This window comes from Pelophylax lessonae (genome assembly GCF_965119305.1).
Source record: "Pelophylax lessonae genome assembly, chromosome: 1".
NCBI classification, from domain to species: Eukaryota; Metazoa; Chordata; class Amphibia; order Anura; family Ranidae; genus Pelophylax; species Pelophylax lessonae.
Genome location: NC_138768.1, coordinates 805,967,523 through 805,980,528, shown reverse-complemented (window position 1 = coordinate 805,980,528; position 13,006 = coordinate 805,967,523). Strand labels below are relative to the sequence as shown.

The window sequence follows — 13,006 nt, the reverse complement described above, 5'->3', positions numbered from 1 at the left end:
TCTCAGGTGGTCCTCAAAGGATCAGTCCAACCAAAAATGAGGTTTCAGCTTATTGTACATACTGGAGTTTATATTCTCAGGGAATGTGAACTATGCATATCTGCCGCACCCACCTTCTTCATTGAATTTATATTTAAAAGAATGAAACAGGATGAGTAGAAAAAGGCAGCTTGGAGGAAAAGGAGGGAGGAGGAGTGAGACACCATGGTGTATAAGAATAAAACTAGGAACTAAAATGGAATGACTGAAAGGACTAAACAATAACAGAAGTCAGCAGGTGATGCATGGCTGCTTCTCCAACATTTCCAAAAGGGATGAGCTCAGGCGTGTTCAGATCCTAGTCTGAAACAGGAAGCGGTCGCAGTATTTGGGCTATCATAAGCAGCAGAAGTGTGGCATGTTAAAGTGCATCTGCAAGGTTAGGTATGTCTCAGCGGCTTATGATTGGCCAAGTACAGTGACAGCTTCCTGGTGAGATCACTCAGGTGAGTTTGGACTAGGATCCAAACACACCCTAACTGATGTCTACTTACCAAATGTGAATCGCTCTGCTGGCTGCTGATAGCCTAATGTATAACATTCAAAATACTAACAACAACAAACAAAGCCATCCACAATTTTGCTCCCAGCTACAACCACCACCCAATCTAAAAATATCACACAAACCATCCTCTTAACCCCTCCCAAATCCTCCTGCCGTCTTGTTCCCTTGTCGCCTTCTGCTTACTTCAGACTTCTGCAGGACCTCTACCATCCTCTGGAACTCCCTACCCCAATCTATCCTCCTAGCTGATCCCTGAAAAACCATCTCTTCACAGAAGCCTATTCCGCCTCCACCCAACAACTGAACTTTACTTCATCCATCTCTCAGCCCCCATTCACACTGCTGGAGCACAATGTCAGGTGTCCAGCCCTGCAGTTGCACGTATGCCTCCATTGCTTATGACTGGCTACTGGTTTTGACAGCTTCCCAGCAGGAAAGCTCAGACCAGTTCGGAGCTCCAAACACACCTGAGCTTATCACTGCTCGTGACCAGACATGGGCTTGGGCATCCTCTGAACACATCTCTATCACAATAATAAAACTGTTTTTTTTTTTCTTTTTAACTCAATCAGCTACACGAAGGGCCATTCCCTACCCAGGAAGCATAAACGTAAACATGGGATGGGATACTGGGCATCTAAGTGCCCTTACTGGAATTAAGAAAAAGTGTGGTTTCAATGTTCAAACAGAGATGAGCTTGGAGGATGTCTAAACTCAGTAGAAGTTGTCACTGAAGACCGGCAATCATAAATGCCTGAGGCGTTTGTTGCATGTACACATACCCTTGCAAATGCGACGCTTCCACTGCCTATGATTGGCTGTTATCTGACAGCTTCCCGGATTGTGTCCAAACATTCCTGGCTCATTGCTGGTCATGACCAGACATCAACTCAGGCGTCCTATGATTTCATCCCTATGGGAACATCAAAATTGTGTTTTTTTTTTCTTAAACAAATCTCTAATCAGCTGCAGGCTTGGTCATTTTTGATCTGTAGCCAACATAAACAAAGGGATGGGATGCTGGGGACCCAAGTACCCTTACATAGGCACATCCCCATCTTTAACCAATGACATTTACTTAACCACTTGCCTACTGTGCACTTAAACACCCTTCCCATCCAGGCCAATTTTCAGCTTTCAGCGCTGTCACACTTTGAATGACAATTGCGCGGTCATGCTACACTGTACCCATATGAAATTTTTATCATTTTTTTCACACAAACAGAGCTTTCTTTTGGTGGTATGTAATCACCTCTGGGTTTTTTATTTCTTACAAAAAAAAAAAATAAAGACAGAAAATTTTGAAAAAAAAAAAGTTTTTCTTATTTTCTGCGAGTAAATTTTGAAAATAAATTTTTCTCCTTCACTGATGTGCGCTGATGAGGCGGCACTGATGGGCACTGATAGGCTGCACTGATGGGCACTGATGAGGTGGCACTTATGGGCACTGATGAGGTGGCACTTATGGGCACTGATGAGGTGGCACTTATGGGCACTGATGAGGAGGTACTAATATGCCGCACTGATGAGCACTGATAGGCGCCACTGATGAGCACTGAGAGGTGGCACTGCGAGGTGGCACTGCTGGGCACTGAGAGGTGGCACTGACGGGCGGCACTGACGGGCACTGGCGGATGGCACTGGACACTGACGGGTGGCACTGATGAGCGGCACTGATGAGCAGCACCATCAGTACCCACACTCAGTGCCCATAGTGCTGCCAGTCAGTGCTCATCAGTGCCTAGATGAGCAGGCACTGATGGGCACTGACTGGCAGCACTATGGGCACTGATTGTGGGCATTGATGGGGGCACTGATGGCGGGGCACTGTGTGTATGTTTTTACCTTTTAGTAATCAGGGCACTGGTGATCAGTGCCCTGATTACATCGCTGTGTGTCCCCGGCGCTGTGAGGCTCCCCCTCCTTCCTCACACTGCAGGCTCAAGGAGCGCCGGCGATGAGAGATGATCTCATATGTTTACATATGAGATCATCGCTCATTGGACGGCCCGATCACGTGGTGAATGGCCGCTGTGATTGGCCATTCACCACGATCTGTGATCGGCCGTGTCCAAGGGACACGGCCGACACAGATTTTCCCCGCTGCGCGCTCGCGGGAGCGCACGGGGGGGGCGTGTCACTGGAGGCCGTTTAAAAACGGCCTCCCGAAAATTCGAGTCCGCGCTGCAGCCGTGTATAGGCTGTAGCGTGGATGGCAGCAGGTTAAAGTGATAAGATTTTTTGTTTTAATAACAAGCATGTTATACTTTCCTGCTCAGTGCAATGGTTTTGCACAGGGCAGCCCTGATCCTCCTCTTCCCTGCCGAGTGCTCCCACAGCGGGCTGCTTGCTCGGGGGGCACTCATGCATGATCGCTCACGAGTAGGAATGGGCTCGGGCACATTCGAGTTCCCACAAACCCGATCCTGCCAGGAAGCCGACACTGCACATGGCTAATCGCAGGCAGCTGGACAGATTGGGAAATTTTTCACTGCCTGTTATTAGCTATGTGTAGTGTCTGCTTCCTGGCAGGATCCCGAACATGCCCGAGCCCATCTTTACTCACGAGCCGTCTGTATTTAAAAGACACAGAGCGTGGCTTGGCCCTGCCCCCTTCTCACTGGCTGTGATTGACAGCAGCAGAAGCCAATGGCTCTCACTGCTGTGTCGCAGCCAATGAGAAGGGAGAGCTGCTGCTCTTTTGCACATCGCTGAATCGGGCTCATGTAAGTATTTTGGGGGGGGAATGGGGGCTGATGGGGAATCAGCACATAGAATGCATGAAGGTAAAAAACCTTTAGCACCACTATAAACATGTAACTAGCATCCCACCTCTTCGTTTACATGTGCTGTGAGGTGGGGAATGACTCAGCCTGCAGCTGATTGGAGTAAAAGAAAAAAACAAAAGTGAAATGTTGATGTTCCCATAGAGATGAGATGGAAGGACGGCCAAGATCTTCTTTAGTCATGAAATAAGGTTGGCATCTGTGATGAGAGCAGAATACATTGACATGCAAGGGAGGGGCAATATATATCATTATTTTATGTCATAAAACCGTTCCATACTCGTTATATATATCTATATGAGCATACACCAGAAGACCAGTTCCATCAGGCTCACCTTCTTGAGGGCTTTAGACTTGGACACCCCGGGCAGCCCCACATCATGCTTGCTCTTCCTGCCCAGCACATTGAACTTCTGCTTGTTCACCTTCACTTCGAAAGGGTTGTCCCGGACCTCGCTGCGGGCTTTCTCCACCTTCCCTGCGGCAGCCCCTGCCACTGGGGGCTTCTTCCCCTTCTTGTTATTCTTCCCCATGTCAGCCCAGACCTCCCAGCACAGCACACACGTGGGTTCTCAGCCGGGACCGGAAGTGCAGTGAAGAGTACGCTCTGGCTGGCCACATGACGAACTTCCGGACTCGATGGTAGATTTGGCCACACCTTAGTAACAGAGTGTTTACCGGAGTCATGTGACTGCGCAGTCGTGTGCACTGTACCATAGCAACCTATCACATTCAATGTCTTACACAGGCTACTGTGACAACTTAATGCAGCTCTATGGAAAGACACTGATGTGTGTACACAGTACTTTCACACAAATTTCATTCCCCAGCTTTGGAACTTTAACCACTTTGCCTACAGGCCACCTTTACCCCCTTCCTGCCCAGGCCAATTTCATAGTTGCCAACATTTAATAAAGATTTCCAGGGACACTTTGCAGCACAGCTATCAATTACCACACCCACTTCCCTGAAGCTCCGCCCACTCTGCATAATTAATCTCACCTATTTATCAGATTATAGAGTCTATTCAATATAGAGAGAATTACAGGAAATTAAAAAGGGAATTTCAAACTTAAGGCCACAGTAGCAGAGTTGGAATAATTCTCCCATTCAGCTGCACTACTTCTGTGTTACATTTATGGCAGCCCGATTAACAGGCACTTCCAGGGACAATATAAATTACCTGGGACAGGCTCCTATTTGCAGGGACTGTCCCAGGAAAAAAGGGACAGTTGGCAAGTATGCAATTTTCAGCTTTCAGCGCTCTCACACTTTAAATGACAATTATGCAGTCATGCTACACTGTATCAATATTACATTTTTATCCTTTTTCAGAGAAATAGAGTTTTTTTGGTGCTTTTCAATCCCCACTGGGGTTTTTATATTTTGCTAAACATAAAACAAAACAAAACATTTTTTATAGTTTGTTATAAAATTTTTTAAACAGGTAATTTTTCTCCACTGATGTGTGCTGATGGAGCTGCACCGATGAGGTGGCACTAATAGCCGGCACTGATGGGCACTGGTAGGCGGAACTGATAGGCAGCACTGATTGCCTCACGGCACTGATTGGCAGCACTGTTGGGACCAATGTCCCTTTAACAAAAGTTGGTTATTCGTTTTATACTATGTCAGATTGTGCTGTATGTGTTTTGTTTCTTTAAACCTCAATAAAAATATATTAAACAAAAAACAGAAGCTGGTTATCCGCTTTCTTCTCTCCTCACAATGTCAGTGTGGGGAAAGAAAAGCTGATAACCAGCTTGTGTTTACATCCTATTTATCAGCTGTCATTGGATGACAGCTGATCACGTGGTAAAGGGCCGCTGTGATTGGCCTCTTACCCTGATCTGTGATTAGCCAAGTCTGAAGGGTCCATGTTCGTCCTCCCAGCAAAGTAAGCCCATGCGGTAGCCCACTTTCAGCTATAGCGCGGGCGGGAAATGGTTAAAGAGAACTAACGAGCAGGGCCCTCTAATTCCTCCTGTATTGAATTGTATTGTCTTCCCTCACATTGTAAAGCTCTGTGCAAACTGTTGCAGCTATACAAATCCTGTATAATAATAATAACTAAATCCAAAACTCTTTTTTTGTTTCATTTTTATAAAGTATGGGAGGGTTATAATCCCAGTCAGGTTTTTTTTTTGCGATCTGTGTCACATTGGGGAGATTTCCCTTAATTTCCTGTAACTTAGATACAACAAGAAGCGAGAGAAAATCCATCTAAAGCAAGAACATTCCCACCCTAGTGTCCCCATAGGAAGATTTTCCCCTCTATTCCAGTTCTGGTGACAACCCAATATTTGGGATTCTCTTTCACTTTTATTTTCTGTGATAACAGTCACCACGAAAGATAGAGAGGGTAAAGTCCCGTACACACGCCACGATTATTGGCCGACCGATCGTCCGACTTTTGTCCAGAGTTGTGTTTTGTTGGTTGTAATGTGCCTAGACTGCACACAAATTTTCTCGCCCAACAAAATTCTACTTCAGAAGTGATGTCATGTGTTGGATTGCTTTCTTTGTGTTCTTTCTTCTCTGAGCATGCCCAGTTTTGCTCATCAGATTTTTCCCTGTCGAAATCTCTACTGACTGCACGAAAATCGGCCGTGTTTTGACGGCCAACAAAAATTTTATAGTCTACACACCAGATTTTTTTCGGCCGAAAAGTCGGAGTCGGTTGTCGGAAGCATCATACTAACAAGCCGAAAATCGGCAGATCGGACGTTGGCCGAAAATTCCCTGCCAATTTCCGATGCGTGTGTACGAGGCTTAAATCTCCCTAATGGGAGCACAGACAACCTGACAGGGGTTCTAATCCCTCTCCACTCTGTCCAAAACAAAAAAAAGTGTTGCCGATCTGTTTGAATGTTGACCTGTATTTTATGTGTCTGTGGACAACTTTCTATGTTTCTTCCTTTTTCTTTTAATTAAAACTTATTACAGAAAAAAAAGTGTTACCCTTAGTTATATAATAAAGTGTATATCTAGGCAAAACAGTTATGTTTTTATTACTGGTGGTGTCCCCATTGGGGAGATTCACCCTTTGCTTGCCTTGATGACTACTGTCACCGAAAAAGAAAATTAAATCTAAAATGTCAGCACTGTCCACAGAGCAAGAGCTAAGAAGAAATCTTCTAAACGGAGCACCTTTTCCAGAGATTATCCAAGAAATCCTCTCACTTTTGAGGATTTCCTCTAACTTTGTGTTGTGTCTCTGTGACAGGAAGTGAAGGGACATTTCTGAATGTTACATAAACAGCCCCCCCCCCCCAACAAAAAAAAACCCCTCTATCCAAAAGTGGAAGAAAAACTTTTGGCTATAGGTACATTTAAAGAGGTAAAACGGGGAGACGGCAGGCAGGGGAAAAAAGGCTTCCTTGGAGTCAGTGGAGTCCCTGGGATGAGTGGGAGAAAAAATGCCCAGTGTTAGTGTCTGAAGGAAGAAGAAGAATGCCCTGATGGCTTGTGTCACTGGGGGGGGGGGGGGGGGTGTTCACACACAACATAAGTGCCCAACCTGAAAGTGAAAGGGAACAGGACTATCCAGTGGGGGTGAAATGGAACAATCATGCCTGGGTAGTTAGGGGAACAATAGTGCCCAGGAAGGGGGTGGAGGGAAACAAAAGTGCCCAACAGGGAGTGGAGGAGAATAGTTTTGCGACTCCTCAACCTGTCAACTCTACCTTCAACTCTCTACTTCGTCTTCCTCTGCCTCCACCCACTAACTCACTCACTGCCCAGGAGATCGCCAGCCACTTCAAACATAAGACTGATACAATTCGTGAGGAAATCTCCACCTAACACTCCATGCCCACAGGTACAATCATTACTTCCCTCATTCAACCCTACTACTATAGACAAGGTTGCTAAACTTCTTGTTAGTGTCCAGCTAACCACCTGCCCTCTGGATCCTGTTCCCTCGCAAATGCTACGCTCACCCTCTGGCTCTGTTCTACACTCTCTCTCACATCTTCAATCTCTCCCTCTCCTCTGGCATCTTCCCCAACTCTAAAACATGCTCTAGTCACCCCCATACTTAAAAAGCCCTCACTGGACCCCACCAATCCTAACCTATGCCCCATATCCTTTTTATCCAAACTGCTTGAACGTCTGGTCTAAAACCGAGAGAGACGAGAATGACCTTCTTGATCCCCTTCAGTCTGGATTTTGCCCTCAACACTTCACAGAAACTGCCCTCCCAAAACAAACAGTCTTCTTATGGCCAATACCTATAGATATTTTTCTGTACTCCTACCCCTGGGCCTTTCTGCTGCCCTTGATATGGTTGACCACCCCTCAAAAAAACTCCACGCCTTTGGTCTCCATGACTGTACTCTTCGTTGGTTATTTTCATACTTATCCAACCACACCTTTAAGCAGGGTACACACTAGTAGAAAATCTGCCGAAAATTCCTGCCCGATGTGAAATCGACCGATTTTCGCCTAGTGTGTACACAACTTTCAGCAGCCGATGCCGACATTTTCAACGAAAAAAAACGGAGGGACAAACACCAAAAGTTTTTTCGTCCGTCCTCAGACGACCGATTTTCGTTTAATGTGTATGCAGTATGTCCGTGAAAAATCGGATAAAAAAGACTGCGCGTGATCTGAAGTTGCTGACAACCCGGAAGTCTAGGAACAAATGTGCCAAAAAAAAGAAAAATCGGACGAGAAATTTCGTGAACATTTATGCACTGTCGACTAAAAACGGTTATGAACGCTGAGAAGACAGAGAAAAATCAGAGGATATTTCGTCCGATTTTCGTCAATTGTGTACGGCCCTTAAGTGTTACTTACAATTCTACTTCCTCCTCTCCTCTTACTTTCTCTGTTAGGGTTCCCTAAGCTTCTTTTCTTGGACCTCTCCTATTGTCGATCTACACCTCCTCCCTGGGTCAGCTGATAGCCTCCTATGGCTTTGAATATCACCTCTACATAGTTGCCAACATTTAAAAAAAAATTCCAGGGACACTTTGCAGCACAGCTATCAATTACCACATCCACTTCCCTGAAGCTCCGCCCACTATGCATAATTAATCTTGCCTACTTATCAGATTATAGAGTCTACTCAATATAGAGAGAATTACAGTAAATTAAAAAGGGAATTTCAAACTTGAGGCCACAGTAGCAGAGTTGGAATAATTCTCCCATTCAGCTACACTACTTCTGCGTAACATTTATGGGCAGCCCGATTAACAGGCAATTCCAGGGACAATATAAATTACCTGGGACAGGCTCCTATTTGCAGGGACTGTCCCTGGAAAAAAGGGACAGTTGGCAAGTATGCCTCTATGCCGATGACACCCAAGTTTATCTCTCTACCCCTCAGCTCACTCCCTCAGTCTCCTCACGTATCACAAATTTACTAACAGACATATCAGTCTGGATGTCACACTTCCTACTCAAACTCAATCTATCCAAAACCAAGCTCATCATTTTTCTTCTCCCACGTGCCCCTTCCCCTGATCTCTCTGTCAAGATCGATGGCACAACTATCAGCCCCCTTTAGACCCCATATCCAAATCTTGCCTTCTAAACCTCTGTAACATCTCCAAAATACACCTCTTCCTACCCAATGACACCAAAAAGCTCCTAGTTCACGCTCTGATCATCTCTCACCTCGACTACTGCAACTCATTGGCTTGCCTTTACATAGGCTTTCCCCCTTCAGTCCATCATGAATTCTGCTGCCAGGCTCATTCACTTTACCAACCGTTCCGTGTTTGCTATTCCTCTCCGTCAATCCCTCCATTGGCTTCTGCTCACCTAACAAATTAAATTCAAAATGCTAACAACAATTTACAAAGCCATCCACAACTTTAAGATCCTCACTAGATGGTACTATACACCCTCCAGGCTCCACAGGTGTTTCCCTGAGGTGACAACTGCTGCTGGTGATGTAAGGATGCCAAGAGGACCCTGCTCCATATCTTTTGGTCCTGCCCATCGTTCACACATTTTTGGTCGGAAATACAGAGGATTACCCAGATGCTTACTGATCATCCGATACCGAATGATCCTGCCTTCTTATTGCAACTGTCTGATATCCCGGCATCTTCCTACAAGAAGTCGATTCTTAGGCATCTCCTTACCACTGCCAGATCCTGTGTCCCCCTCTGCTGGAAGCGCTTGGCCCCCCGAAGGTTGCGAATTTGGTGCGTAGAGTAGAGAATATCAATAGGATGGAGGACCTGGTCCTGTCATCCCGACACCAACACGAAATTGGGACCTGTTTGTTGTATCTGAGGAGGGTGCTGCACTTTTGAGTACGTAGTCGCCCCCTACATAGTGCACGTGCTTCCCTGCTGTGCTCGCCTCCTGCCGATAGCCATCTTTTCCCTGTGTTCCTCTCCAATACCCCCCTTTTGCTTTTCTCTCTCTTTTCTGCTCCCCTCGTCACCTCCTCCCATGCTCGTCTCCAGGACAATTACAGAGCCTGTCTCATCCTATGGAACTCCCTACCCCAATGTGTCCGATTATCCCCTATCCTGTTGGCTTTTAGACGATCCCTTAAAACCCTTGTCTTTATAGAAGCCTATCCCGCCCACACCTAAAAACTGTACTTTTAATTTTTCCATCATTGCCCCACAGTTATTACCTTTTGTATCACTTGACCCTCCATTCTAGGTTGTAAGCTCTAAAGAGCAGGGCCCTCTGATTCCTCCTGTATTGAATTGTATTGTAACTGTATCGTCTGCCCTCATGTTGTATAGCACTTTTTTTTTTTTTATTTGGAAATCAAGGCCCCAGAGTCTGTAGGAAGAATGGAGAGGCACAGAATCCAAGTTGCACGAGGTGTGAAGTCTCCACAGGCAGTGATGATTTGGGGAGTCATGTCATCTGCTGGTGTTAGTCCACTGTGTTGTATCGAGTCCAAAGTCAGCACAGCCCTCTATCAGGAAATTCTAGAGCACTTCATGCTTCCCTCTGCTGACCTGCTTTATGGAGATGCTGATTTCATTTTCCAGCAGGACTTGGCACCTGCCCACACTGCCAAAAGCACCAATACCCGGTTTAATGATCATGGTATCACTGTGCTGGATTGGCCAGCAAACTCACCTGACCTAAACCCCATAGAGAATCCCAGGGGTATTGTCAAGAGGAAGATGAGAGACACCAGACCCAACAATGCAGACGAGCTTAAGGCTGCTATTAAAGCAACCTGGGCTTCCATAACACCTCAGCAGTGCCACAGGCTGATCGATTCCATGCCATGCCTCATTGATGCTGTAATTCATACAAAAGGAACCCCGATCAAGTATTGAGTGCATACTATACCGTACATGGACATCATTTTCAGTAAGCCAACATCTCTATATTAAAGTGGTTGTAAACGGCAGGGTTTATTATTTTTTTCCGGACCTGCAAGGTAAAGGCATAATGTGCTAATATGCATCGCATACTAGCACATTATGTGAAACTAACCTGAAAGAAAAGCCCTCCAGTGATGCAATGTAATCGGTGGAGGCAGCATCCATCTTCATCCAGTCTTCCTTCCAGGTTCGGGGGCTCCAGATGTGTGACGGGGCGGAGCAGTGATGATGTCACTCCTGCGCATGCGCAGGGGAGTCGTCATTCACGGCACAGGTATCTGAAAGAACGGCATGTAGTATGACAGCTTCTTCAGAGGGCATGCACAGATGACGTCATCAGCTGCATGTAATGTAAATACTGTGTACCGTTTAGAAGATTTTTACAGTACCTTATTGTAGGCTTACCAATAGGTACAAAATATGAGTTTGAGTTTACTTCCTTTTTAAAAACTGGATTTTTGTCTTACCATAAAATCTTTTTCTCTGATTGATGGACACAGCTCCGTATTTTCTTTGGAAGATTTTTCTTTGGGGTTATGCTGCTCTCCATAGGAGTAGGACTAGGTGGAAACAAAACTTGACTACGGCCCTCGGGCCGTCCTAGGCGTTAAACTTCCCCCCATCTGCTATAGGATTTCAGTTTGTAACAAGCAGTGTCAGAAGAATATATACAAGAGTCGCGCTAAAAAGTTTTGATGATGTGCTATCTCATAAGTGGACCTCTCAAGCCCCTAAATAATAGGACTAGCACAATGGACACTAAAAAGCATCAACAATAAATGATAAAGAGAGATACAGAGTCCTCTAAATGTTCAAACGAACAATAACAGTTCATAAAGGTGATGCTTTATATAGATATGCACCCTGGTGTGTGTTATGGATGACACAAAACACTCCGTGAAAACCTCCACCACATGAAGCCTCTTACCAGAGGATGGAAAGGATTGAGCAGTGAGTAGTTTAAGACTACTACCACCTATATCCAGCAGGACAGCTCCAGTAGACTTCAAATGTAATCCGCCAAAAGGGAAGAGACCACCAGGGGAAAAACTCCAAATCAGCTGGAATGGGCTGGATCCACTTTCACCAAATGTATGCATGGGATAAAAAACGAAACAAGCACATAGCATAATACTGCTTCAACTCAATTTATTAAAATAGAAACAGAAATGCACTCACCCATAGGTGAACATTAAAAGCCAGTAGCATATTAGATGACACCAAGGCACAGGAAGGCACTTCCGGTATTCGGGCGTGACGAGAGACGTGGATACGGCACCTCCCGAAGCTTTTCGTCCATAGACGTTTTCAAGGGGGCGTGGCCGTCTCGTCACGCCTGTTATTTATGTGACCGATCAAAGATGAGGAATAGGCTGCAGCTGGCACTTCCTGTCGTGACCACCCGTCCAGGAAGTGACGCTGTCGCCCCATTGCTGAGGAGTAAACAATGCAGCCAAAACAAGAACCGATGCGATCGTCGGACTTCCGGCGTAGTGACATGCCCCGGAAGTGACGCTAGCGCTTCAACAGTGAAGCGCAAACACCGCCGGACCCGGAAGTAAAGAACCGGTGTAATAGTCAGGCTTCCGGTGTAGTGACACGCCCCGGAAATGATGCTAGCGCTTCAACAGTGAAGCGCAAAACACCGCCGGACCCAGAAGTAAAGACCCTAATGAAAAAACAGACCACCCGGCCTACTATTGCATCAATCCAAAAAAACAAAACAAAAAACAAAACATAATATCGACCATATTCAAACAGGCACAAGGGAATAATTTAATAACCTGGCTAATGTAAAAATACAACTAAAAAAGCCAATAATGGATATATACCGACAGAATACATAACCAAACTCAATTAGAGGGGTTGGTGCTGTGTCCGTCAATGAACATCAGAGAAAAGGATTTTACAGTAAGACAAAAATCCAGTCTTCTCTTTCGTTCATTGAGGGACGCAGCTCCATATCTTCTTTGACTCTGGGGAAGTCCCAAAGCAGAGTCAACATGAGGGGTGGGAAAAACACATCAATGCACAAAATTCCCAAAAAGGGATAAACATAACCAAACAGGTAAACCAGCTCAACCAGAAACTGCTGGCGCTCACCACCCAGAAAGAAAACCCCTCAACCCCTCAAAGGTAAGAGCCTTTGCAACAGCAGCCTGCAAAAACTTGCAGCCGAATGCAGCATCTGCAGATGCTACTACATCCACCTTGTAAACTTGGTGAATGTATGCACAGATGACCATGTGGCCGCCTTGCACACCTGAACCACTGACGCCTGATGGCGGAAGGCATTGAGCGTCCTTGAAGAATTTGCCTTAACAGGGAAAGGATGATCCTGACCCTTAAGGGAATAGGCC

At 45.7% G+C, this 13,006-nt stretch overlaps 1 protein-coding gene across 1 annotated transcript in view; it reads right to left on the bottom strand.

The window, feature by feature from the left end:
• NOP14 (NOP14 nucleolar protein) overlaps positions 1–3,922 on the bottom strand; it is a 53,037-nt gene extending 49,115 nt beyond the window's left edge. The window contains exon 1 of the mRNA XM_082259575.1: positions 3,666–3,922. Coding sequence (XP_082115701.1) covers positions 3,666–3,863 — 198 coding nt within the window. The 5' untranslated portion in view covers positions 3,864–3,922. The remainder of the gene's footprint in view (positions 1–3,665) is intronic.
• Positions 3,923–13,006: the final 9,084 nt, after the last annotated feature.